Source organism: Neolamprologus multifasciatus, chromosome 11, assembly GCF_963576455.1.
Source record: "Neolamprologus multifasciatus chromosome 11, fNeoMul1.2, whole genome shotgun sequence".
NCBI classification, from domain to species: Eukaryota; Metazoa; Chordata; class Actinopteri; order Cichliformes; family Cichlidae; genus Neolamprologus; species Neolamprologus multifasciatus.
In genome coordinates this window covers 7,273,133-7,299,883 of record NC_140449.1, presented here as the reverse complement: position 1 = coordinate 7,299,883, position 26,751 = coordinate 7,273,133, and the positions used below count along the sequence as shown (strand labels likewise).

General features: G+C 42.2%; 2 protein-coding genes across 6 annotated transcripts; both read right to left on the bottom strand.

Moving 5' to 3' along the window:
- Nucleotides 1-2,058: 2,058 nt before the first annotated feature.
- LOC146507726 (uncharacterized) lies at nucleotides 2,059-7,944 on the bottom strand. Of its 3 annotated transcripts, none has more exons than XM_085178195.1 (9): nucleotides 7,837-7,944; nucleotides 7,005-7,159; nucleotides 6,811-6,926; nucleotides 5,107-5,250; nucleotides 3,844-4,994; nucleotides 3,355-3,543; nucleotides 2,654-2,737; nucleotides 2,349-2,535; nucleotides 2,059-2,199 (listed from the first exon to the last, which is right to left on the bottom strand). In XM_085178195.1, the coding sequence occupies exons 2-5, from the start codon at nucleotides 7,135-7,137 to the stop codon at nucleotides 4,182-4,184; spliced, it is 1,206 nt and encodes a 401-aa protein (XP_085034321.1). In that variant the 5' UTR covers nucleotides 7,138-7,159; nucleotides 7,837-7,944; the 3' UTR covers nucleotides 2,059-2,199; nucleotides 2,349-2,535; nucleotides 2,654-2,737; nucleotides 3,355-3,543; nucleotides 3,844-4,181. The 3 variants fall into 3 exon arrangements, with proteins under 3 accessions (XP_085034321.1, XP_085034323.1, XP_085034320.1); XM_085178197.1 differs by lacking the exon at nucleotides 7,837-7,944 and adding an exon at nucleotides 7,731-7,836; XM_085178194.1 differs by lacking the exon at nucleotides 7,837-7,944 and adding an exon at nucleotides 7,342-7,458.
- Nucleotides 7,945-14,681: 6,737 nt separating this feature from the next.
- Nucleotides 14,682-25,278, bottom strand: znf576.1 (zinc finger protein 576, tandem duplicate 1). 3 transcript variants are annotated; one of them, XM_085177732.1, is made up of 10 exons: nucleotides 25,134-25,260; nucleotides 24,201-24,626; nucleotides 22,539-23,051; nucleotides 18,778-22,427; nucleotides 18,437-18,704; nucleotides 17,978-18,163; nucleotides 17,296-17,379; nucleotides 16,991-17,177; nucleotides 16,632-16,839; nucleotides 14,682-16,533 (listed from the first exon to the last, which is right to left on the bottom strand). In XM_085177732.1, exons 2-10 carry the CDS (start codon nucleotides 24,598-24,600, stop codon nucleotides 15,322-15,324), a joined length of 6,708 nt encoding a protein of 2,235 aa, XP_085033858.1. In that variant the 5' UTR covers nucleotides 24,601-24,626; nucleotides 25,134-25,260; the 3' UTR covers nucleotides 14,682-15,321. The 3 variants fall into 3 exon arrangements, with proteins under 3 accessions (XP_085033858.1, XP_085033857.1, XP_085033856.1); XM_085177731.1 differs by having other exon boundaries at nucleotides 14,685-16,533; nucleotides 17,978-18,166; nucleotides 25,179-25,278; XM_085177730.1 differs by having other exon boundaries at nucleotides 14,685-16,533; nucleotides 17,978-18,166.
- Nucleotides 25,279-26,751: the final 1,473 nt, after the last annotated feature.

Below are 26,751 nucleotides of genomic sequence, written 5' to 3'. Positions count from 1 at the left end.
TTGTAACTTGAATTAATTTTTCCACCAGTTTGTACAGTACTCTGTAATATATTGTATTTCAAACCTCATACAGGCATGCATCGACTCTATGTGCTAGTATAGTTTTTCTTTTAGTCATTTCAGTTTTCACCATTGTTACGCGGCATTAGTGGAAGATGGTCTAGTGACCGATGCACTTTAATTTCTGTTATTGTTGCAGTTCTGTGTCCTACTTGGTTATTTCAGTACACAAGAGCTTTAATATGTTTTGGCACATTTTTCTTTTGTACTTGTAAGCAGTCCTCAAATGAACAAATAAACAAATCAAAAGATGCATCTTATTTTCCCCATTTGTCCTTTATTGTTTTCTAAAACTCAAATAAATGATACTTTTTTAATAATAAAACTTAGAACCAAAAAATAAGCTCACTGTAGAATGTAAACTAGATCAGGTGAAAATAAATAGTTGAGGGCAAAAGTATCATGATGGCAACAGTGAAAAACAACAACTTTTTACACTTCTTTTCCAGCACAGTGGGTTTTTTTTTCTGAAGGCAAATTCTTTTTTTACAACTCCTAAATGACATATTAAGATTTTTTAAAAATGCATCACAACAGCCCTAAAAAAGAATGACATTGAAAGGCAGTGACTTTCCCTACACCAAAACACAGTTACAATCAGAGATTGGTAAATATTGTAGATGATACTACTCTTTTCCCAAACTTCCCTGATTATGGAAATTCAAAAAGCAGTTGTGGTTACGTGAGATACAAAGAAAGACACAGCACTTGAGGCATAACACTCGTGATGTCCTTTGACAGTCCCCAAAACGGCACCTGCCCCCCTCTCCAAGTTGCTCCGGCCAGTGACCTGAACCGTCATATCGCGTGGCTGCGTCTGGCAAAGGACTCTCCTCCACCAGGATGGGACTGTGGGTGTCATTTGTTGTGTGAACCTCTGCTGCCGGCGGCTGGGGAGGAACTGAGTCTTGGGTGTCCGAGCTACTAGAGAAGATCAAAGCCTTGGACACTTCCAATCTGAAAGCCATGAGAGTCAAAGGTGGCACGGATGCTCTGAAATCCTGTCGATACAGGAGCCAGGAGTTTACCAAAGCCAGATCAGTGAGGTACCAGAGCACTGCTTGGGGCCAGCAGCTTGGTGCAGAGGCAGTGAGGGGAATTGCATAAAGATTTTTCAGTTCTCTGTGGAGACGGGCCGACATCTGGGCTTTCTCAAAGTTTTCAATGAGAGAGGCCGCGCTCCTTTGGCCATTTCCCGCAGTAGAAAGTATGAAGCCACAATGGGATCTGCGCAGCATCAACTTCCCATCTGAGCTCACAAACTCATCCCCGATCTGTCCTCGAGCCCCTCCCACCCTGCCTGCTCCATGAACCCCAGCAGCTAAAAGGCGTTCGAGCATCACAGGGGTGGACAGTTCCTGTTTGCAAAGGAACACCATACTACCTTTGGGGACCATTTTTTCTACAGCACCTTCTTTGTCTGAGAGATCCACCTTAAGATCGACATGTAAGAGTAAGCCGTCAAATCCAATTAAAGCAGTGCTGTAGAGAGACAGTTTGTTGTTGTGCACCTTCCCAGTGAGAGGAAGTGGATATTGGTCAACTGCATAATCGCCCTCTCGTCTTAATGACTGGCATCCTGCTTTGAAACGACACAATAATGGCTGAACTTTCCACAGGGGATCAGCCTGTTTTGAACCATCTGAGCCATTTGCCTCGTCACCACATTGATCACTATCACAAGTTCCTTTGTGGGGATTGGCACTGGCTGGATAGTTTGAAGAAGTCAGTTTCAGCGTGCGGGACAGCTCGAGGAAACGGGACAACGGGATGGCTTCAGCAATCAACGGCACCTTAGTCAAGTCTTCCCAGTAGAGCTTTGCACTGGGAAACTAAGAAAGTAACAATAGGAAAAAAAATAAAATTCGGTTTTAGCATCTAACCAAGACTGAGGTAATAATTTCAGTAATCAGACAGGCAGAAATACAAACCTTCAAAGTTCCCATTGCGATGTGGATCCCAACAAAGCGTGCAACTTCCCTGTCCGTGACAGCATCAGGCATGTTGGACAGTTTATTTGTACAGTTGGCAATTTCTACCCAGGTATCCCAACCAAAGTACTTAGAGAAGTAATCAATGGGCTCTCTGGATCTGTTGCCATCTCTTGGTGCATTAGATGGGATCACGGATGTTGGCAAACTAAGGGGGAATAAAGTAAAAAGAACAAACATCAAGAGCAAATCTTACATGTATGTAACAGAGGAACAACAGCAATAATAGAAAAAAAGGTATTTAGAGTTATTTCTATGTATGATAGTTTTGTAGACCCAAAGAAGGTCTTACTGTACCTTTGCGATGTGTGATCTGACTGTTGTGCACTGATGGCCGAGTTCTTGGAGAAATAGGCCATTACTTCTGCTTCTGAATCAAGCTGAGGATCTGACAATTCAAAATCACCCATATCCTCTTCATCGGGACTTTGGAGGAGAAACTCACGAAGATCTGGTAGGTGCTGCCACTCAGAGTCTGACACAGCTAAAGGACAGATTTATTATGTAAGAGGATCATCTTAAGTTTTATTGGCATCATCAATAAACAGCTTAAGAAAGTCTCTCAAATATAAATACTAATCATTCCACAAAAGGGAACAAACCTTGTTGCTCGATGACCTCAGGATCTGAGAAAAGACCTTCAACTCTTGTTTCCTGATAGTCTGGTACAGAATGGATCGATTCACCTGTTTAAACAGACTCAAAATTAATATATAAGCCTTTATATAGTATTTGGAGAATACCAAATATAAAAATCAATAAGAAAGTCAAGTCTCTTCCATTTGTATAACTGAAAAATACTGGCGATTGTCAGTGCAACCTGCTAGTAGACACACCTATGTCATCAATTTGAAAATCCTAGATGACTTCCTTCTTGAGTTATTGCACTCGTAAGATTTTCAAAAATCTTGATCTCTGATATTGACATTGAGGTCACTGAGATTAAAATTACCTGAGATTTTTAGTAGCTGCACTGACAGTAATAATTTGAAAATCCTACATCCCTACATTCTCAAGTTACTGCATTGACCAGATTTTCAGAAAAGCTGACCTCTGAACTTAAGGCCAAGGTCACCAAGATCCAAACTCATCCAAGGTTTTTAGCAAATAAACCTGTGGTATCAGTTTGAAGCTACTATGCGGTTTCATTTTTGAGTTATTGCATTCACAAACTTAGGGGTCAATGCTGCCCACCCGCCCATCCAACAGGGTGATGACAATACCCCATCAGCCTTTTACGACTGAGGATTAAAAATGGTGGATTTCAAAGTAAGTGGAGGTGGAGGTTGAGTGAGTTACTTACGTATATCACAATCTGTTGTTTGACTTTCTGTCTGATTTGCATCGTGGGATCCTTCTGAGTTTCTGCTGGTCCCAGCAGATTCTACTAGGACCTCTCTCTCCTCCTCCTTTATTGGATAGACAATACACTGGCTGGTGTTGAACTCTGGTAAGATGCAACAGTCCGTTGTCCTCTCCCCAACCTCTACTGCTAAAATACAAATCAAAGAACATGATTTAACATGGCACAGTGTTTTTCAGAGTTATACAGATTGCGACCACTTGTACACTGAGGTTTTAAGTATCGAGCTAGTATCAGAAGGTGATTAGCCATGAGTGGAAGCAGAGGTGACAACAGCTAAACTTTGGTCTATCCAATAATCAGAAATCCTGTTACTGTCAAAAAACTAACATTTGATTTACAAAAGAAATCAAGACATACTGTGCCAGTTGGTATGCAGAAATCAGTAGTTTCAAAATTACATATTGGTTGAGAAACCTTAATACTTACTTGGGATGACTGTATTTTCACTAAGTGCCTCTACATCCCAGTGGATGTGTCTGCTGCCATTTGTGGCTGGAACATCATTCACTATGAGGCTGCTTTCCTCTTTCACCAGAACAGTCCCTATATCGCGATGATGCAGCGGCTGCACGCTTGCAGTCTGTCTATTTTGACTAGTGGATGCTGTCAGTGGTTGATTCGAACTGTTTTCTTCAACCTTGATCTCATCACTTCCAAGAACTTGGACCTCATTTTCAGTGATGTAGCCCAAACCCTGTAATGAAAACAATTTCTTAAGTATGCAGTGTTGAATTCCATCTAATTTGTCTCACTTAGTTTCTGAATCATCTTTTTCCACTTGTGTTTTCAGGCTTTTCCTCTGGGTGGCTTTTCTTGTGAGCTTTCAATGTGCGCTCTCGGCCAAAGCTCTCCCCGCAGGTCGGACAGGCAAATCGGCCATCGGCGTGCGCCCGGGAAATATGGGCATCCAGCTGCTCTGGACGGGCAAAGCTCTCTTCACATTCTTCGCTGGGGTGGGCTTTCCGTGGGGCGTGCTTCTCCTTCTTGTGAGCACGGAGCTGAATCAAACCGGGGAATGTGAGGTCGCACTCGGGGCACGGGTGCTGACGGGGTGGGGTCGGCTCTGCTTTAGGTTTCTTCTCCTTTGCTGAAGCCTGACTCTCGTCCTCGGGAGTTTTATCTTCCGTTTCTGACTTTGCTGTCACCTTTGCTTTCCCTTTTTCTTCCGCTGGGGTTGCCGTCGCGTCTGATGTGCTGCTGGCCTTCATGGTCTCCTCGGGAATGTCTGCTTCCTCTTTCTTTTTCCGCTTTCCCTTTTTCTCAGCACCTGCCGCGTCTTCGGCCTTGGCGGGCCGTCCGCGTTTCTTGACAGATGAAGCGCTGCCGTTGCACTGCTGACCTTCGGGGTATTTCTCCTGGTGTGCTATCAGCTCTGATTCAGCTTCAAATCCCTGGCCGCACTTCTTACAGCGATGAGTTTTTGTAGAATCCTCTGGCTGTTCCGTAGTCTCGACATCTGGGCGTGGATGCTGGGTCAGGCGATGAGCACGCAGCAGTCCGGCACTACGGAACGTTTCATTGCAATCTTTACAAACCATCTGTTTCTCTGGGCACACCTGTCTTCTATGGGATGTGAGCTAGACAGGAGAGACGTAAATGGTTATGCACAAACATTAAGCACAAATACATAAAGCTAGAAACTGATTCATTCTGCTGTATGTTCTAATATAGTTGGTAAATTATACTCACTTCAGAGAACGTTTTAAAGCTCTCTTTGCAGTGAACACATTTGAAGGGCTTGTCATCCTTGCTGTGTGTTGGCTGGTGCTGCGTCAGTTCCTCAGATGACAGAAATGTGCGGTTGCACACGTAGCATGTGAACAATGTGTTTCCCTGAGAAAAGATGACCAAAAAGAACGGGGAGGAGAAACATTTAAAACCTAAAGCTGCTATTAGGGACATGGAGTTGTGAAGGCTCTTTGAGAGAAAAATGGGCTTCTAATCACTCAACTGGAATCTGGCACCTTGAGTGTTTAATGTGAAAGCTATATAGTGTAAGTATGTCTGTGAAAGTTCTCAGTCATCCAGGTCATCGTAGTCAAAGGAGCTTGGAAAGAAAAGCGTCCGGACTTCTTTAAGTTGCTTGAAGACGTTTCACCTCTCATCTGAGAAGCTTCTTCAGTTCTAGGGTCAAATGGTGGAGAGTCCTAGATTTTAAGCCATATGGGAGTGTCCCCCCGAAGAGGGACAATGGGCCCCCTAACCATCTGTCTTCTCTATCCAAAATGTGAACACTGGCATCCTCAAAAGACAGATGGTTTGAAAGAAGCATCTATGTCCACTGTGAAAGACCATTTTTGAACAGAGGCGGTGGGTTACGACACTGTCTGCCATCTATAATCCAGTTTGGAGATCCCTTCCCAGATGCCTTAACACCCACTCACGTCCTTGGCCATTTGACCTCAGTAAGTCACATGACAGGGTGGGGCTAGGTTTCACAGTGGGTTCACCCGTAACCTTGGCTGATTGTGATCCACACCTTGGTTCATGTGATTGCGTAAATGATCATGACCCTCTTGGGGGGGGGGGGGGGGGGGGGGGGGGGGGGGGGGGGGGCGACACTTCCATATGGCTTAAAATCTAGGACTCCCCACCATTTGACCCTAGAACTGAAGAAGCTTCTCTGATGAGAGGTGAAACGTCTTCAAGCAATTTAAAGAAGTCCAGATGCTTTTCTTTCCAAGCTCCTTAGACTATATAGTGTAAGCTGTACTACGGTGTTGTTACAGTGGATTGGACACGTCCCGATTTTTTTTTGCTGCAGCCATTTTCAAAATGATTGAGGATGGGTTAAGACTGAGGAAGTGTGATTGTGCAGGCTTTTACATGACAAAGGGTGCACAAGGATTTCCAGATGGCATGATACAGAAGATCACTAATGGACAAAAGGACCATAACAGCACATAATGTAATGTGCGAAGCAACTAATGAGGCGAACACAAATGGGACTTTACTGGCCCTCGGAGTGCTAACATTTGCAACACCAGGGCAATGTGTGCAATATTCTGCTTGGTGCAAGATGCTACACACATAGGCTGAATTTAAAGGATGATCTAGTGACTTGAGAAAGTGATTACTCTTGATAAATTGTTCTCAAACACATGGGGTGTTTTTACAGATCGATGTTCTTCAACATAAACTGAACATCCCTATTTCTTAGAGTAACTTTATCAACCAAAGGAGGACTTTGTTTATGGGTCAATGGCAGCTAAAACCACAAAAAAACCCTCAAATCTGCAGTTTTAATAGTTTCATTATTGCAAAATTGGAAAAGGAAATTAAAAAGAAAAACCCCAACTTCCCATCATTAAGCAGGGTTGAACTCTGGTGAATAGATTAAAACACAAAAAGCTCATCAATTTAGTTAAAAATGACACACTTTGTTCTTCTCACCTGCTGAAGCTGCTGCTTGTATTCCTCCCGGTGGCTCGTCTTCATGTGTCTCTCCTTGGCTTTTGCACTGCAGAACGTGATGAAGCACTGGAAGCACTGCAGGTTTTCATGCTGGTCTGAATCCACAACAGATTTATTATGTGCTGTTGCTTTCAGGAAGCTGATTTAAAAGGTGTGATTGCTGCATCACTTACAGGAATGAACCGAGGGAGCCGGAGGTCCATTCAAAGTGATGGGTTTGTAGGGTTCTGCCGGCTTTTCCGGGGGTGGATCTGACAAGCCCCGTCCCATCACAATCTCCTCTATGTTCAAGATCTCCGAGTCCATGGTGCGATGTTCGCTGTTCTTCCTGGAGTCAATTTAACAACAAAAAAGACACGAAACAAAGTTTAATGACCACGTGGAACAAACACTAGTTTAATAAACAGCGGGAAACATAACAGCGCCAGAAACGCAGATATGTGCTCATTACGTTAAGTTCAACAGATGACTATACAGAAAAATAATCGCCTTACTAGGTTGGTTACTTACGTTAGTTGAAATAACGCCAATGCAATAGTTTTAGAATGAGCCGCGTATAAAACCCAAAGGCCATGAAACTGTTAGTCCGCGGGAATTACTCAAGTTTTAGTTTTAGTTTTAGGTTGGTTGAAATAACGCCAATGCAACAGTCTTTAGAATCATCGGCGTATAAAACCCAAAGGCCGTGAAACCTCTATACAGCTCACTTCACTAAAAAAAGCATTGATATATCCACGCGGTAAATTGCGGCTGTTTCAATTACAGATAACCGCCTTAGCTAAATGTTTACACGTTAATAACAAAAGTACCGTGCTAGCTCAATACTAGTTTACAGGTTGGCGCTGACACCGACTCCCAGAGAGGACCACCGAGTTTCCGTGTGCCCCTTTTTTACATACCATTTTTTTTTACTTATCTTGTGACGTTTACATGCATCTGCCGCGAATCAATACGAAACAAGCTAAGACCTAAACGAAAGGCAAATAATTCGCTACAAGCCATTACCTCTAGATGTCGAGTCTACGATAGTGAAAAGTTTACGGTGACTGCAGACAGTTACGTCTTTTCATTGGCCCGGAGACTACGGTGACTGTAGACTCGGTAGACTCTGGCCCAATAGGAGCGCTGGCCCACTGTAGACTACCAATCGTCTTTCGACGGAAGTTGCGTCACCAAAACAAGAACACGTGGCGGGAGAGGGACTCAACCCGCAACTCATCTATGTTTATGGAAAGTCGCATTTCTTTTATGTGTACGCTAAGTTATTGCCTCTAAGACGCTCCTGGATTTAACTGAAATTATACGCGGCTGAATTGCTTATTTAACTCTTATACTTTATGGTCGCGGAAAGGCTGCGCGTTAGCCAACATGCCATATGTAGCCTTTTCAGTGGATACAACTGGTGATGGCAACACTAGCAATTCTTGTTGTATATCCAGATGCCCATGCGCATCGTCAGCAGACCGAGTGAGAAGTATGGTCTTCCCTAAACCTCCACAAGAGCTGCTCAGCCGAGTTGCTGCAATCACTCATCCACGGAAGCTTCTTCGAGCAGAGGGTATCCACGCAATGCCTGGGAAAACTGCTGGTGTTTTCCGTGACACCTTACAAATGATGTGAGATATATGAAGAAGTCAGTGTATCATACTAGGCAGGTTTACTGCACTTCCATTTACTACACATTTAACCGTGTGTGTCTATTGTCAGTATATGTTGCTTGTCGTAAACTTTCTTAAAGTTTGCAACCATTACGATGATATTGTTGATGGTAACGTGTATGATTCCAGCATACCTGACAGTTATTTTTGACTTTTTGTACACAACCAGGGCTGGACTGGGACAAAAAATCAGCCTGGGCATTTTAACTAGGCCCACCAAGTATTATAGGAAAAGCCACAAAGCCTTTGAATAAAAACAAAGGCTGTTGTGACAGTGATGTACACTGTCATGTTGGTATATATGTATGATTTCTATACATTTTACACCAGATAAAAACTTGGCTGTAAGATTCAGATAATTATTTATTAAAATCTAGACATTTTAAATGAGAATAAAACAGAAAAGTATTTCTTTGTGCCCCCCTTTCCCTGTTAATGCCCTACCTGGCCCCCTGGCAAAACTTTGCTAGACCTGCCCCTGCACAGTTACCAGCTGTCAGCTACTTAGAAAAGGATCGTGGTGTTATTTGTCTCTCAGAAACAGTTCATAACTTTCCTTCAACTCATTCATGTCACCTAAAAGGTAAACCTGTTTCTCCATCACCTGTTCAGCTCTGATGATTCAGTAAGGACATCTCCTGGTTTCATCTTCATGCTTCCCTCTCACCAGGATATCCAAACAGATATCATGACCTGCAGCTTTTAGGGCTGTGGCTCCAGCAAACATCAGCTGATAATAGAAAGTAATATTAAATAAATTCTAACAACAGTTGATCAAGGTTAAACGTGCTTGCGTTGTTTAGCGCAACCTCAGCTGGTTTCCTCTTTCTGGCGCAAAGTGGGCGATAAACAAACAAGAGAAAAAAGCTGATCATTGATCAGTTTCATGATTGAAGTTGGAACAGGAGAGGGAGGGAGAGCGCAGCCGGACCAGCGGCCACCACGGGTCTCTCCTCCTTCGCCAAAGCCACCACCAAACATCAGAGTTATTTTTACACATCTGCCAGCATCTGGCCAATCCACCACCTTTCATTTTTTTATACCATTACAAAAACAACAACAACAAAATAACCCATCGGCCCACCGGGCAAATGTCCAGCTATGTACACAACTAATTTTGCAAAGCCCCTCACATTGCAGTCATAATCAAGTTCACTGATTGACTATACTGCAGTGCTGTTTTCTTGTATTCCTGTTTCATCGACTATAATAAAGTGCTCCGTGTTACAGTAACAGTGAGTGGTGGATTCATTTAATGAAAGCCTAAGTTGGTCTTTAGTCTGCTTTAGACTTACTGACCTTCTTTGAATCAGCATCACAATAGTCCTAAGGGTTCTGACAAAACATACAATTATAAATAAATAAAATCTATAGAAAGAGAAAAATGTTTGATATGTTTTTTAAGTTACACACAAATAGCATTCTCCGCTAACAGGCTCAGAAGACACAACTATATAGAAACACATAACAGACCAGAACCAAAGAAACAATGTATACAATCAAGTGACAAAGACAAGTTTGTGAAGTATTTGTACAACACATGCCTGCAACAGCTTCAGTGTTTCCTGGAATTGATTCCGAAACACCAACAGAGCTAAATGGACTGGTTCTTATATAGCTATTATCTCTCTGTTATGTCAGTCAAATTTCCCCCAGATATTCTTGGTTGAGATCTGGTGACTGTGAAAGCCATGGTATATGATTCACATCATTTTCATAATCAACTATTCAGTGACCCCTTTTAAAATACTTAAATACAAAGATAATCTCTCATAGCAACTTTGTACTGATTGTACAACTCATTTCTCTTTGACAAGTGGACCCTAACATGGCAGCAAAGTGCAACAATGTCTCTCTGTGTAGGGGGTCAAGAGTTCAGGGTATGCCTTTAATTTCTTGCCTGTCTGTAAATGACACTGTAATGGTATGATTAATCCTTTAGATTTTTCCAGTATAAAAGTGTAACAATTACATTGTCTCATCGGTGCAACCTGAAAGACTCCTCTTACAGCTAGTCTGTGCACATTATAATAACACAGAGAAAAGAAAGCAATTAATTCTCAATTTCTGTTAATTACAGGGTATTTTCCAACCTGTTTTGGTTCAAAAGAGCCAAAGGAAAATCCTCATCAATATTGACAAGTCCTATCGGCCATTCATTACGCCTCACTTATGCATCTTTGATGAGCACCAAATCTCCCACCTTAAGGTTTGCATGCTTATGTTGCCACTTGTTTCGGCTCTGCAGTGTCCCTAAGTCTCCATCTGTTCCAAAATGTGTTTGCAAGGTATGGAACTTGCCTCCACTGCTGTCAATGGAGATCTTTCTCAATAAAACTTCCTGGAGGGGAGAGTAGTGCACACCTGGGTGCCTGGCCTCTTCTTGTGCGCCTTGTGACCACAGGCCAAGGGCCAAATACATCCAAGCCCACAAAGGTGAAAGGAGGTTCGGTGCTGATACAATCAGGAGGCAGATCTGCCATTCTTTGCTCAGTTGCTCTCTTCCTAAGTCTGCTGCAGATGATACAGTTGTTGATAATCTGCTTGATTAGCCTCCTGGCTCCTGTAATCCAGTATCAAGCAGTACGGACTGCACCTTCTGTGAACACCCGTCCCTGATGCATTACTCGCTGGTGATGGTATTCTACTATCAACTTGGCAACGTGGCTACCACCTGGAATAATGAGAGGATGTTTTTCCTTGTAGTCAATGTTAGCGTGTTTCAGCCTTCTGCCTGTCCTCAAGTGTCCTTCATTATCACAGTGGGGACTGAGTTTCTGTCAAGAGCTTTGTTTTGGTATGTCTTTACTATTGGCAATACAGGCAAGTTCCTCCTCAAACATTTCCTTTTGCACACTTTTGATGACAACAATCTCAGCTTTTGTCAGTTCCTCTACTGTGTGAGACTGTTTGCAATGATGCCATGAACTGCAAGAGAGGTCTTCATCTTTGTTTTTGAAGACCTTCACAATATGAATGAGCAAGCCAAGGGCCCTGAGGATTTTCTTCAAAGAGGAAAAACGTCTGAAACTTTGCGATCCTAGCTGAGACCCATCATTGCTCGTGTGAGAGACAAAGCTACATATTTCATCATCCAACACGGGGTCCACGAGGTCATATGTTTCAGTTTCTGTTGTAACACTGGCTTGTAACTAGAAAACAGGTCCTTTAACCCAAGCACTGTCACCAAGCATGGAAGCAGGCACTGAGCATGTGCCTATGTCAGCAGTGTTAGAGCTCGTAGAAACATAGTGCCATTGTTTTGGTTCTGAAATCCTCCTGTACATAGAACCTCTTAGTCTGGTTACTTATATAGCCTAAAACCACACGGCTGTCTGTGTAGAATTCAACTGCATCAAGATTTAGGTCCAGTTCAGCTGTGATGGCTTCGGCAAGCTCTGCAGCTAACACAACAGCTCCCAATTCCAGTCTTGGAATTCTATGAGCAGATTGTGGGGCCAATTTTGCTTTCCCCAGAACGAAGCCCACATGATGGTTCTGATCTTCAACATTGGTCTTTAGGAAGGTAACTGCTGCAATGGCTTTAGTCAAAGTGTTTGAAAAGATGTGTAACTCTTTTCTGATTGCTGTTGACATCGTAGCAGAAGCATAGGTTCTTGGAATATGTACATTCTTGAGATCAACAAAAGATTCTTTCCACTTATTCCACTCAGCTTCCCTTTCTCCAGCCAGTAGAGTGTCCCAGTCTAGGGTCTCATTTGAAAGTTCTCTCAGCAGCAGCTTTTCCTGGCGAAGCAAATCCTAAGGGATTGAAAAGACCATTGATTGTAGCTAAGGGACCTCTCTTTGTAAAGGGCTTCACTGGGTCTGCTACTTGGAAGTTAAAGGTGTCTTTCTTAAGGCCCCATATCAGACCAAGACTTTGCTGTGTAGGTGTCACATCAGTCTCCAGATTTAGCTCCTTGAGCCCCTTTGCACGGTTATCTGGAGAAAACGCAACAAGAACCTCAGAGCTATTCGATGCTATTTTATGCAGACGAAGGTTAGATGTGGCGAGCATTTTCTGTGCTCTCTTCAAAGCACCATCAATGTAGAACTCCCTCTTAACAAAACATTGTGCATCTGATCCAAATTCCTCTACACCATAAGCTGCTGCATGTCGAAGGCCATATATAGCTACAGACGGGGAGGGACTGTTGCCAAACATGTGAACCTTCATGCGATACTCATAGATGTCGCTGGCAGGATTGTTGTCTTTATGCCAGAGGAAGCAGAAATAGTTCTGATTGTCCTCTGTTTCAATGAAACTGTGAAACATCTGTTCAATATCAGCAGTTACTGCAACATTTTCATGTCTGAATCTCAACAATACACTCATCAAGCTATTATTGAGGTCAGGTCCAGAGAAGAGGACATCATTGAAAGAGACGCCATGGCACTTTGCACTTGAGTCGAACACAACTCTGATCTGACCCGGCTTCTGTGGATGGTACACCCCAAAGGTAGATTAATACCAGTACTCCTTGTCCACTTCAAGTGGAAGAGCCAGTTCAGCATGGTGCGGTGGGTGCGATGAAGAGAGGATAAGCGTTTGACCGCCTGGTTGCAATTGTTGGGAAGCTGCTGGGAGGTCCCTTAAATACAATTGGTGCCATCCAACTGTTGCTGTCATCTATGAGCATCTCTCTCTTCATGACTTCTAGGAACAGTTTGTCTTCAACAGAAAGGCCAATTTTGTTATCGTCCTCAGATGTATCAAAGATAGTGCTTCCAAGAGTGGATACATCAACTCAAGGTGTTTCAGTGGTAGGGAAGGCTTTATGCTCAGTCTTGGACCCATAATTCTCTTTGATGAACCATATTTGGGCATGGCCTGAAATAGGATAGGTGATTGTTTTCAAGCACATTGGTGTGATAGGCATCCACAGTTGCAGGCTTGTGAGCATCACCTAAGCAGACATCACTAATAATAACCCATCCCAGATCCAGTTTCTGTGCGTATGGGGCATTGTAAGGACCATTTCTGAGCTGCTACAACTTATGGACACTAAGTAGGTCACGTTCCAGTAAAAGGAGGATCTCAGCTTTGTGGTCGAGTGGTGGGATAAGATGGGCTATTGGCCTTAGATGAGAATGTTTTACTGCCACCTCAGGGCAACTATCTCAGCTCTGTTACTCGGAATGTTGTTAGATTCAATAATTCAATTATTGTCGGCAGTGTGACCGATGTGGCTCCATCTAGTGACTCCACTACAAAGCCTGCGGCTCTTCTACCCATCATTTCTGTCGTTCCGCCACATGTACGAAGTGTGAATGGAGACTCCGATCCTTTTATGCCACAAACATCAAAAAACTCTGTCCTGGCAAGCGACTGATTACTCTGATCACAGCACAACATAAGCCTTTGTCACTCGCTCTGGCTGCGCTTTTGGGAAAACCTTTACCAAGCAGATCTTAGAACAGGATCTTCCTCTCTGAGCCTCTCCACATACTTCAGTGCAAGTCGATGTTACAGCAGGCTGAGTTGTGTCTTCTGTGCCCTCCCCGCCATGACCAAAGAGGGTGCGAGACAAGGTCTACGGCCTTCTGCAGAACACGCTGTAGCCTTTTTCATGGTGTAGTCCAAAATTTAACCGACAGTGTTGGTGATTTTATCAACATTGATTGACTTATGAATGCAGCATCAGTACCATCAGATTTTTTTTATTCACCATGCAATACCACTGGAAAATATTCTGATTGGCAATCACTTTGATTGATTTTTAAGCATGACAATGACCCAAACACACTTCCGCAGTAAAATGCAGTTAAAGCATTTCTGGATTAAAAAAAAATCAGTCATGGATTGGCCTTCCCAGAGCATGGACCTGAAGTGGTGTGGGATCATGTTGAAGTCAACATCCAAAGTATCTAAAAGAAAGCTTGTCTAAGAGAGTTCAACCTGTGATATAGAATAAAAGTGCTCATACCAAATGTTGACTTTCAAGCTCGCTAGAATAGTATAAATTGTTTTTGCTTAATATTCTATATTTTTTCATACATATGTATATTTGCATGTTTCTGCACCTATTTCCCCTTTTCTTAACACAATACAAAGATGGGTGAGTAAAAACTTGGTTGCAAGTTCTACAAACATTTCTTCCATTTTGACGTATATTTGTAGCTTAAATTTATTTATTTTTTACCACCAATTTGTACAGTACTCTGTAATATGTATTTTGTATTTCAAAACTCATACAAGCATCAGCTCTATGTGCTAGTATAGTTTATCTTTAGTGCATAATGTTCTAATGACCGATGGACTTTAATTACTCGCATTGTTGCAGTACTGTGTCCTACTTGGTTATTTCAGTACACAAGAGCTTTAATATGTTTTGGCACATTTTTCTTTTTCAACACTTGGACAGTTCAAACCGTGATAAAATGTACTTGTAAGCAGTCCTCAAATGACTAAATAAATAAATAAATAATCAAAAGATGCATGTTTTTTTTTCCCATTTGTCCTTTATTGTTTTCTAAAACTCAAATAAATGATACTTTATTTAATACTACAATTCATAGAGCCAAAAAATAAGCTCACTGTAGAATGTAAACTAGATCAGGTGAAAATAAATAGTTGAGGGCAAAAGTATCATGATGGCCACAGTGAAAAACAACAACTTTTTACACTTCTTTTCCAGCACAGTGTGTGGCTTTGAGTCTTTTTTTTTTTCTGAAGGCAAATTCTTTTTTTACAACTCCTAAATGACATATTAAGATTTTTTAAAAATGCATCACAACAGCCCTAAAAAAGAATGACAGTGAAAGGCAGTGAGTTTCCCTACACCAAAACACAGTTACAATCAAAGATTGGTAAATATTGTAGATGATACTACTCTTTTCCCAAACTTCCCTGATTATGGAAATTCAAAAAGCAGTTGTGGTTACGTGAGATACAAAGAAAGACACAGCACTTGAGGCATAACACTCGTGATGTCCTCTGACAGTCCCCAAAACGGCACCTGCCCCCCTCTCCCTCTCCAAGCTGCTCCGGCCAGTGACCTGAACCGTCATATCGCGTGGCTGCGTCTGGCAGAGGACTCTCCTCCACCAGGATGGGACTGCGGGTTTCATTTGTTGTGTGAACCTCTGCTGCCGGCGGCTGGGGAGGAACTGAGTCTTGGGTGTCCGAGCTACTAGAGAAGATCAAAGCCTTGGACACTTCCAATCTGAAAGCCATGAGAGTCAAAGGTGGCACGGATGCTCTGAAATCCTGTCGATACAGGAGCCAGGAGTTTACCAAAGCCAGATCAGTGAGGTACCAGAGCACTGCTTGGGGCCAGCAGCTTGGTGCAGAGGCAGTGAGGGGAATTGCATAAAGATTTTTCAGTTCTCTGTGGAGACGGGCCGACATCTGGGCTTTCTCAAAGTTTTCAATGAGAGAGGCCGCGCTCCTTTGGCCATTTCCCGCAGTAGAAAGTATGAAGCCACAATGGGATCTGCGCAGCATCAACTTCCCATCTGAGCTCACAAACTCATCCCCGATCTGTCCTCGAGCCCCTCCCACCCTGCCTGCTCCATGAACCCCAGCAGCTAAAAGGCGTTCGAGCATCACAGGGGTGGACAGTTCCTGTTTGCAAAGGAACACCATACTACCTTTGGGGACCATTTTTTCTACAGCACCTTCTTTGTCTGAGAGATCCACCTTAAGATCGACATGTAAGAGTAAGCCGTCAAATCCAATTAAAGCAGTGCTGTAGAGAGACAGTTTGTTGTTGTGCACCTTCCCAGTGAGAGGAAGTGGATATTGGTCAACTGCATAATCGCCCTCTCGTCTTAATGACTGGCATCCTGCTTTGAAACGACACAATAATGGCTGAACTTTCCACAGGGGATCAGCCTGTTTTGAACCATCTGAGCCATTTGCCTCGTCACCACATTGATCACTATCACAAGTTCCTTTGTGGGGATTAGCGTTGGCTGGATACTTTGAAGAAGTCAGTTTCAGCGTGCGAGACAGCTCGAGGAAACGGGACAATGGGATGGCTTCAGCAATCAACGGCACCTTAGTCAAGTCTTCCCAGTAGAGCTTTGCACTGGGAAACTAAGAAAGTAACAATAGAAAAAAAATAAAATTCGATTTTAGCATCTAACCAAAACTGAGGTAATAATTTCAGTAATCAGACAGGCAGAAATACAAACCTTCAAAGTTCCCATTGCGATGTGGATCCCAACAAAGCGTGCAACTTCCCTGTCCGTGACAGCATCAGGCATGTTGGACAGTTTATTTGTACAGTTGGCAATTTCTACCCAGGTATCCCAACCAAAGTACTTAGAGAAGTAATCAATGGGCTCTCTGGTTCTGTTGCCATCTCTTGGTGCATTAGATGGGATCACGGATGTTGGCAAACTAAGGGGGGAATAAAGTAAAAAGAACAAACATCAAGAGCAAATCTTACATGTATGTAACAGAGGAACAACAGCAATAATAGAAAAAAAAGGTATTTAGAGTTATTTCTATGTATGATAGTTTTGTAGACCCAAAGAAGGTCTCACTGTACCTTTGCGATGTGTGATCTGACTGTTGTGCACTGATGGCCGAGTTCTTGGAGAAATAGGCCATTACTTCTGCTTCTGAATCAAGCTGAGGATCTGACAATTCAAAATCACCCATATCCTCTTCATCGGGACTTTGGAGGAGAAACTCACGAAGATCTGGTAGGTGCTGCCACTCAGAGTCTGACACAGCTAAAGGACAGATTTATTATGTAAGAGGATCATCTTAAGTTTTATTGGCATCATCAATAAACAGCTTAAGAAAGTCTCTCAAATATAAATACTAATCATTCCACAAAAGGGAACAAACCTTGTTGCTCGATGACCTCAGGATCTGAGAAAAGACCTTCAACTCTTGTTTCCTGATAGTCTGGTACAGAATGGATCGATTCACCTGTTTAAACAGACTCAAAATTAATATATAAGCCTTTATATAGTATTTGGAGAATACCAAATATAAAAATCAATAAGAAAGTCAAGTCTCTTTCATTTGTATAACTGAAAAATACTGGCGATTGTCAGTGCAACCTGCTAGTAGACACACCTATGTCATCAATTTGAAAATCCTAGATGACTTCCTTCTTGAGTTATTGCACTCGTAAGATTTTCAAAAATCTTGATCTCTGATATTGACATTGAGGTCACTGAGATTAAAATCACCTGAGATTTTTAGTAGCTGCACTGACAGTAATAATTTGAAAATCCTACATCCCTACATTCTCAAGTTACTGCATTGACCAGATTTTCAGAAAACCTGACCTCTGAACTTAAGGCCAAGGTCACCAAGATCCAAACTCATCCAAGGTTTTTAGCAAATAAACCTGTGGTATCAATTTGAAGCTACTATGCAATTATCACATTCACAGACTTAGGGGTCAATGCTGCCCACCCGCCCATCCAGCAGGGTGATGACAATACCCCATCAGCCTTTTACGACTGAGGATTAAAAATGGTGGATTTCAAAGTAAGTGGAGGTCGAGTGAGTTACTTACGTATATCACAATCTGTTGTTTGACTTTCTGTCTGATTTGCATCGTGGGATCCCTCTGGGTTTCTGCTGGTCCCAGCAGATTCTACTAGGACCTCTCTCTCCTCCTCCTTTATTGGATAGAAAATACACTGGCTGGTGTTGAACTCTGGTAAGATGCAACAGTCCGTTGTCCTCTCCCCAACCTCTACTGCTAAAATACAAATCAAAGAACATGGTTTAGCATGGCACAGTGTTTTTCCAAGAGTTATACTCATTAGCCAGAAGGTGATTAGCCATGAGTGGAAGCAGAGGTGACAACAGCTAAACTTTGGTCTATCCAATAATCAGAAATCCTGTTACTCTCAAAAAACTAACATTTGATTTACAAAAGAAAACAAGAGATACTGTGCCAGGTGGTATGCAGACTGCAGAAATCAATAGTTTTATAATTACATATTGGTTGAGAAACCTTAATACTTACTTGGGATGACTGTATTTTCACTAAGTGCCTCTACATTCCAGCGGATGTGTCTGCTGCCATTTGTGGCTGGAACATCATTCACTATGAGGCTGCTTTCCTCTTTCACCAGAACAGTCCTTATATCGCGATGATGCAGCGGCTGCACGCTTGCAGTCTGTCTATTTTGACTAGTGGATGCAGTCAGTGGTTGATTCGAACTGTTCTCTTCAACCTTGATCTCATCACTTCCAAAAACTTGTACCTCATTTTCAGTGATGTAGCCCAAACCCTGTAATGAAAACAAGTCTTAAGTATGCAGTGTTGAATTCTATCTAACATAGCTGGTACTGCAAGCGTCTCACCTGTGCTTGATTGTCGCTTGCAATCATCAGGCACTGCTCCTTTTCAGCAGTCGCTCTCTGTCTAGAAGTAAGGAACTTCTCCAGTATAAGGCCTGGAGACTGGTCCATCACCTTATCTTGTTCTGTTCCTCTATGAAGCCCTCTTTCCTTCATTACTTCTTCAACACTCATGGTAATTGACTCCAGCTCAAAGACGACTTGGTCTTCGGGAGATCCCTCTAACGTAGAGGGAATGGAAGGCAACAAAGCACCAGGAACATCCGCTTTGTTGATATTTAATTTGGAACTTGTCTCTGGCTGTGCCGTCTTTGTGCCGATCTCACAGTCAATCATTTCTGAATCTGAGGTTATGGGATGTTTTTCATAAACTACCTGACAATAATCCTGCTGTTTCTCTGAGTCTTTGGGAGCATCTCCAGCTGAAACCCTCTTTGATGGTAAATCCCTTTTCAGACGCCCTGTTCCTCTACTCCTACCTCTCGCAGAATTCATAACGGCTCCCTTTCCTTCTGCTTTTTGCCTCTGAATTAAAACTTCTTCTTCTTCTTCTTTGATCTCCACTTGATAAGTGGAACATGAAACAGTCTGCGAAGTCAGAACATTTTCAGTTGTATCAGTACTGACTAGGATAGATCCTTTATCATTATTTCCATTTTCAGAACTGCAGCTTGCAATTGATTCATTTTGAGGAACAGTGTCACGTTGAGAAGTCGGATCGTCTCTCTCATTCTGTTCGCCAACAGTGACTAAATCTACCTCTAGAAGTAAATCTTCCTTAATATCTTCCTCTGCAGTACCCTGGACTTCACAATCAGAGCTGGAATTCCTTGGGGTACCTTGTTCTAGCTTCTTATCATCTGCTGCCGAAGGTTTTTCTGTCTCATCAGTCTTTGTCTGAGTAGAGCTACTTAAAGAGGTTTCGGATGTGAAATCTGGAAGAGTCCCATAATGTTTCACCTGTTCGGATGATGAGTAAATGATTGGCGATATATGAGATGGATTACCATCTTCTGTTCTGCTTCCATTCTTATCTTCATAGGTCTTCACTTCAGCATCTGGAGGAGGTATGGGTAAAGATGGGGAGGGGATCAAAGCTGGAAAGGAGAGACTTTGTTCCCTTTCTTCTAATGCATTCTCTCCCATCTCTGTCTCAGTGTCCCAGTCTGTAGCAGCATTCTTCACCCCAACAAGCTTTTCACTTCCTTTGGGAAGCTGGTAAAGATCCAAGGTTGAGACGCCTTCAAAGACGTTCCCATTGGTGTAAGTGAGACTGGGACTTTCTACAATATGCACAGTTGCCTTGTGCTTCTGTAGGGATGAGACTTCACCAAATCGCTCTCCACAGTCCTTACACTCTAAGGAACGCTTGGAATGAGATGTTATCACTCCTTCAGTCTCTATTTTTGAGGAAGCTTTACGTTTTCTGGTGTTCTTTGGCTTGGCAGGCGTTGGCTCAGGTGGTTGACGGGAAAGCTGGAGCGAGGCCATCAATGAAAGTGCTTTCTGGTTCTTCTTGGGTCTTCCTCCTTTTTTCTTACCTTCTGCTGTGAGATTATCTGTGCACTCACTTGCTGGATGCTTGAGATCGTTGTTGTTAGTCTGTTGAGACATTGTCTGGGACTCATGAGGCGAAGCCTCTGAGGCTTGGGTTGATGCCTTGGAAGGGTCCAACTTGTAAACTTTCAGCTGAGGCTGTTTATGGCCTTTTAGTAGAAGCAGAGAGTCTTGCTTTATATTTGAGCAAGGTGTGTCTGCCTTTTTGACTTTTCCCCCTTTTTCCATGTCTGTCTTTGGCTTCCCATCCTTTGCATTTTTGCGTTTTTGCTTCTTTTGTATTATTTTTGTCTGTTTTTTCTTTGTAAGTATAGGCGATGCTACAGTTTTGTGCTTACTTATTTGCACAACACCCACACTGGCCACTTCCGTTTGCTTTTTCATCTTATTTTTTCTTGTATCCTCTTTGAGCTGTTCTACTTGTGGGGCTTGGGGCGATAAGGGTGAGTTTGTTTCAGCAGTAGATAATACTCTTTCTACTTTTTTATCCTTTTTTCCTTTCCTCCCCTTCTTCTGTGACGGTACGTTTTGCTCTGTGAGTTTTTTGGGTGGTGTCTTGCTTTTTGTCGCCTCTTCTTGCATTGGCTGACGCTGCTGCGAAGGCTTCCTCTGTTTCTTGTTTTTCTTTTCTTTGCTTTGTGGGCCAAATTTAACAACAAGGTGGGGTTTTTTTGACCTTTGGCGCTTGGCAGGTTTGGCATCAATTTGTAAGTCATCTTGGTAGATGCTTCCCACAAAATCTTGCATATATCCTTGAAAGAAAAAAGCTCTGGCTGGCTTTCTTTTCCGGACTTTCACCAGCTCTTGGGCTGACATTACATTAATGGGTAATTCTGAGATCTTTGCCACCTTCTTAGACTGTAATTGCGACAGAACCTTTTCTTCAGCAGGCGGGTTCTCTGATTCAGACAGGTTATTCTTGGAATCTTCCAGCAGTTTGTCAGGTGGTTCTTCTTCAGGCTTCTTTTGTGTCTCTTCTTGTGTGTCTGGATCTATCACAGGGTGCACCTGATTTAGATCTACTGTTTCCATATGTGAATCAAAAACTTTTGTGGAATGAGTTTTTGATTCACTTGAAGATTGCGTGAGTGTGTTTGCTTGAACAACTGTGCAAGAAGAAATGTCCTGTTCCTCTGGTTGTAAATATGTTTGCTCCAACTCAACAGTAGGCATAAGAGGTGGAACTGACAGGCTGGTCTCTTGCTCATCTAGGACGGTATGCTCTGTAGTCTTATCGAGAGTCTCTAGTTCTGTAGTTGGTACCAGAGAGGAGGAAGGGATTTCATTTTGTTGGATTGCTTGGGATTGCTCTAGCACCTCAGTTGGTATCAAAGCAGGGGTAAGTTCTAATATGACCGTCTGCTCCAGATTTTGTTTAGGATCATCTACCTCATTCTGACTAACCATTTGCTCCACAGGATTAGAATGAAGCACATCAATATCCGGTTGCTGAAGAATCTGATGCATCCCCTCTCCCTCAGGTCTCTCTGCTTGTTCAGTTGGAACAAGTGTAAGCTCTGCATTTTCACCTGCTGCTATGTGAGGACCTAATACTGAGAAAGAGGGATTTTCTAGCTGTCCATCTGGAGTAATAGGTTCCAGTATAATTGTTTGCTCCATTGGATCATATGGATTATTTGAAGGGTCACCTTCATCTGTCTTAGAGTCTGTTTGTTTCAGTCCTATAAAATCTATCTGCGGTGGACCGAGATTCACATTCACCGGCTCGAACCCTTGTGATACTTGCTGCACCTCCAGTGGTGGAGCATGAGGTGGCACCTGCCCCAGTATGACAACTTGGTTCACTTTTTGCACATTTCCCAAAGACTCAATAAGTTTGCGAATCTGCTCTGTGTCAATATTAGCATCAACTTTTTGCAGGGGTCCGTTCGGCTCCACCTGTAGTAGTGCTGGTTGGCAGATGGATATCGGAGTTATAATGGGTGTAGTCTGTTTCACTTGCTGTTCTTCTGGGAGAGCATTACTGGCAGTAGCAGGTAAGGAATTGTGTTTAGTTTTCATGTGGTGCAAACGTGTCCTGGAACTCTTGAAAGTGGCCTTGCACATAGAACAGGGATACTTTGTTGCTGAAGCACCTAGAGACAATAAACGAAGAAACTTTATGGTGATGCTTTCAATTAATTTCAAGTCATGGCATTTCTATTTAACAACACTTTACCACTTGTACCACTGGCTTTTTTTCTTACCATCATTTTTTCTCGGTTGTGCTTTAGCTGTGGTTTCTCCCCCCTCTCCTTCAGCTCCCTCTGGCGAGTGTAACACCAAATGTTTCTGCAGAGCCTTGGACATGGTGAACCTCTTTCCACATTCCTTGCAAACATAAGGCCTCTCTCCAGTGTGTGTGCGCCGGTGATACTTCAGCAATGTCAGCGTTTTGCAAGGTTTGCCACAGTCAGTGCAGGCATAACCATCTTGGCCAAAATGAATTTTTTTATGAACGGTCAGCTCTGATGACTTGTTGAAGGCCTGACTGCAGATTGGACACTTGAAAGGTTTCTTCTCTGTGTGGGCTTTCTGGTGGACCATGAGCTCTGTGGAGTTTGTGAAATGTCGATCACAAACGTAACAGGCAAACAGGGCGTTCCTCAGTATGCACTGTTCGTATTCTGCTGGGTGGCTCAGCTTGAGATGACGTTCTTTGCTCTTGTGATCGCTGAAGATTATATGGCACTCCATGCACTGGAGGGAAAGCTGAGATGCTACAGGGGAAAAGGGCAGAAGCAGAGTAAATACATATAACACACGTCTGTATCCCTAGACTCAAATCCATACAAAACATACATGCTCACAAAAACAAACACGTGATTCTAGGATTATTTTATTTGCGAATGTGTAGGTAAATTTGGATGGAGGTAAAGACAGGTTAAGAAACACCCGACAAAAATTATACTGCATAGTATTGCAATTTTTTCCATGGCAATATTGTATCCATAATGGGAACCAAATATCAATATTTTGTTAAATAAATGAAAACGCTGCTAATACTATTAACAAAAGGGCATCTCATGCACCTCCATCCTGAGATAACACATGTAGCCAAGCAAACTCAGATTAAATTGACTCGACAAAAGAAACATCCCAAACTGGACACACTTAGCCTGACAAAGCTAATGGCTCAGTCACAAAGTTAAAAATAGGACAGCAACCTCCTTACAGCTACAAAAAACACGATTAAATAAAAAAAAAATTGTGCCTGGTGACTGCATTGATGTTTTTCACATTCTGTGACCAATCCCAACTTGCTGTGACTACATGGTTGCTTAGAGCTTGGACTGACAATTACTCATAAAGAGATTGTAGAATGTGTGCAAATATTTGCTCTCTAATTTACAAATGTGGACAGATTGCCAACATATTTCCATCAATGTGAATGAGTTTTTGTTGAGTCGAGTTTAAGAACATAGTTTGCATTTGAAAAAAGGGAGGATAAATTGCAAAATATGCATATATAAGCATACTGGAAAATGTTAGAAATCAAAATAATATCGTACTGTGGGTAAAGTACTGTGATAATATTGTACTGTGGGGTGTCTGGTGATTCCCACTTCTAATATCAACCCAACCAAAATAATTTCTTGCTTTGAGTTTTGTCTGCTACTGAACATTAGATTCTATTGACTGTACAGATTTAACCAAACTTCAAACAGTATCAGCTTAATGAAGCAACGTTAGGTTTACATCTTGTAAAAGTACTGCAAAAGATACAGTCATACACAGTTAATTACTGTAGATATTTTTACAGTAGAATTATGATGTCTCCTGTAATCCTAAATTTGAAATAATAACAATCAAGCAGGTCTCTCAGTCCTCGACAACATATAACATGGAAAGACAAGTAAAAGACTCACATGTGAGAGGCATGACCAGCGGTTTGGACATATCCATCTTCAAAGGATCTACCATGGCCTTCTTGGAAGGAACATATTTCCTGCCGTCGCTTACAGCTTTCTCCTGCTTTTTACTCTTTTGCCCATCACATCCAGCATTCATGTTAGTTTCAGGTACCGTCGGTTTTGCAGCTGTGTCCACGTCCATCCCTACCTTTGCAGGTGTTTCTGCTGATTTTAGCCTTGCTGCACTTGCCTCCGGTGCAATTACCTCCTCAGTCTCAGCAGCAGCTCCCTTGCTGTCTTTTTTTTGTGCATCTAGCTCATTTTGTGCTGGCTGAGCCTCAATGTCCAGCGGTGGCTTTGAGGTCGCTGTGGTCACAGGGTTTGACCCACTCTGAGCCTGGTTTGTAGTCTGCATTTGTAGTCTTTCTTGTTCAGATGTTTCTGTGAAGTCAGGTTCCAGACAGAAACACATATGACTGATAATTACACAGATACTAATCGCCCAACCTCATTTAGCTTTTTGCCAAGACTGCGGGTTCTACACATTTTGAAAGGAGTGAAAAGCATCTTAGTAATCCACATAGCGACAGCTGGGGGACTAGCGCATATTGTTACTGAGCTTGTAACATTTGCATCACAAAAAAAACAAAGCAAAAAAACCCAACAACATGGGGCTCAGCCGCCACAATGAGGTGTTAAAGGATAAAATAAAATAAAAAATTAAAGACATGTGAAAACATTTGAGGACCATATTTTTACTCGTGATTTCCTTGAGCAATGTCTCTCTAATAACCAGACGAAGATAATGGTAGCCTGGTTAGCCTAATTCACTGATTTGCGGTAAAAATCAGAGTGCAAAATGCGATACTTCCGCTCTGATAAAGCGCTAAATACACTAAATAATATTTCTCGATTTAAGACCATCCATCTACACAGACGCCCACTTACACAGACACGGTGTGTGGAAGTAGGAGGATGTAGATTCAGGGTTACCTAGACTCACTCGTCCGTCCAAACATCACCGCGTCGTTTCTGACAAAGCCTGCACGGAGGAGATGCAGACATCGTGACGTCACGTCTGACAAAGCTCGCGGAGGCGTGATGGGAAATGTGGTTTTCCAGCAAGTTTGGGCCACTCTGAAAACTGTTACTACCGGTTGGCATCCTTGACCAGTGTTAAGTCCGTTTCAAGTTTTTTTGTTGCAACAAATAAAATATCAGAAGAGGGAGAACAAAAACCTTTAAAAAAAGTGTAATATTCATTTTTATTGTAAAATTTCCAGGGATCCTCAAAGTGCAGGTGTTCACAGAGACACAAAGACTTTGTAGTATAACCTTCATAAACTCACACTGTGACTGCACACTCATGTCATGTGTACCCATGCAAACATAATCACAAAACCCGTCATTTTAATGTGAAACGTCTGTTGTATATACAAACCCAATTCCCAAAAAGTTGGGATACTGCGTAAAAGATTAATAAAAACAGACACAATGATTTGCAAAACTCATCAGCCCATACATTTTTTCACAATACAACATGGAAAATGGTTAAATTGAGAAATTGTACTATTTCAAGAAAAAAATAAGCTAATTTTGTATTTGATGGTAACAAAACACGTGTGTGGCATTCCTTCACCTTGTAACAACAATTTGTAAACGTTTGGGAACTGAGGAGAGCATCTGCTGGACTTTTGTGAGAGGAATATTCTCCCATTCTTGTCTGATGTAGGATTCTAACTTTATTTTCCATTTGATGATGCATCAAATGTTTTCAGCTGGTGAAAGATTTGGACTGCAGGCTGGTCAGTTCAACATCTGGACTCTTCTGCTCCAAAGTTGCTGTAAGAAATGCAGTCTGAAATATGAAAGCACTTCCTTGGAAAAAAATGTTCCCTGGATGGGACCATGTGTTGATCTAAAACCTGTATATACCTTACAGCACTGATGTTTTCCAGATGTGAAAGCTGCCAGTTCCATAGGTGCTAAAGCACCTCCTTACCATCAGAGATGCAGGCTTTTTAACTGACCCAGAGAAGACAGCAGTGTTTCTGGATCATGTTCACATATGGCTTCTTCACAAACCTCAACATGCAGTGATTTCAATGACAGAATTGTGTCAAAGATCCCAGGCATGCGACGTAGACGTTCGCCTTATCCCTTGCCCACAGAGATTTCTCCAGATTCTCTGAATCTTTTGATGATATTATGAAAACAATATATTCAAAATCTTCATTATTTTAAGTTGAGGGAAATTATTCTGAAATTGTAGATGCAGGTTTTGTTTTTTGCGGATATGCAAAACTCTGCCCCTCTAAGATGTAGTTTATATACTCAGACTGTTCCCAATTAACCTAATGAGCTGCAAAAAATGTTCCTCCTGCTGTTTCTTTTTAGTACCACTTACCTTTAAAGCCTTTATTGCCACCATGCAAACTTTGAGACATGCCATCAAATTTTTAATGATTAAACATTTTTCTTCAAACCCTTCAAACATTTTTCTTCAAACCCAAAACTGGGTTTGAACCCTTCAAACCCAGTTTTTTTTCAGAGAACACTTCAAATG

What these genes read in the sequence shown, in the direction of transcription:
- znf576.1 (XM_085177731.1), bottom strand. Translation starts at nt 24,600, where the DNA reads ATGCAGACTACAAACCAGGCTCAGAGTGGGTCAAACCCTGTGACCACA. An exon ending in GCTGGTCATGCCTCTCACAT is followed by an intron (nt 23,052 to 24,200) that starts GTGAGTCTTTTA and finishes TTTCCCCTGTAG; the next exon opens with CATCTCAGCTTTCCCTCCAG. An exon ending in CAAGCGACAATCAAGCACAG is followed by an intron (nt 18,705 to 18,777) that starts GTGAGACGCTTG and finishes TTTTCATTACAG; the next exon opens with GGTTTGGGCTACATCACTGA.
- LOC146507726 (XM_085178195.1), bottom strand. Translation starts at nt 7,137, where the DNA reads ATGGACTCGGAGATCTTGAACATAGAGGAGATTGTGATGGGACGGGGC. An exon ending in GGCTCCCTCGGTTCATTCCT is followed by an intron (nt 6,927 to 7,004) that starts GTAAGTGATGCA and finishes TTGTGGATTCAG; the next exon opens with ACCAGCATGAAAACCTGCAG. An exon ending in GCTTTAAAACGTTCTCTGAA is followed by an intron (nt 4,995 to 5,106) that starts GTGAGTATAATT and finishes TCTCCTGTCTAG; the next exon opens with CTCACATCCCATAGAAGACA.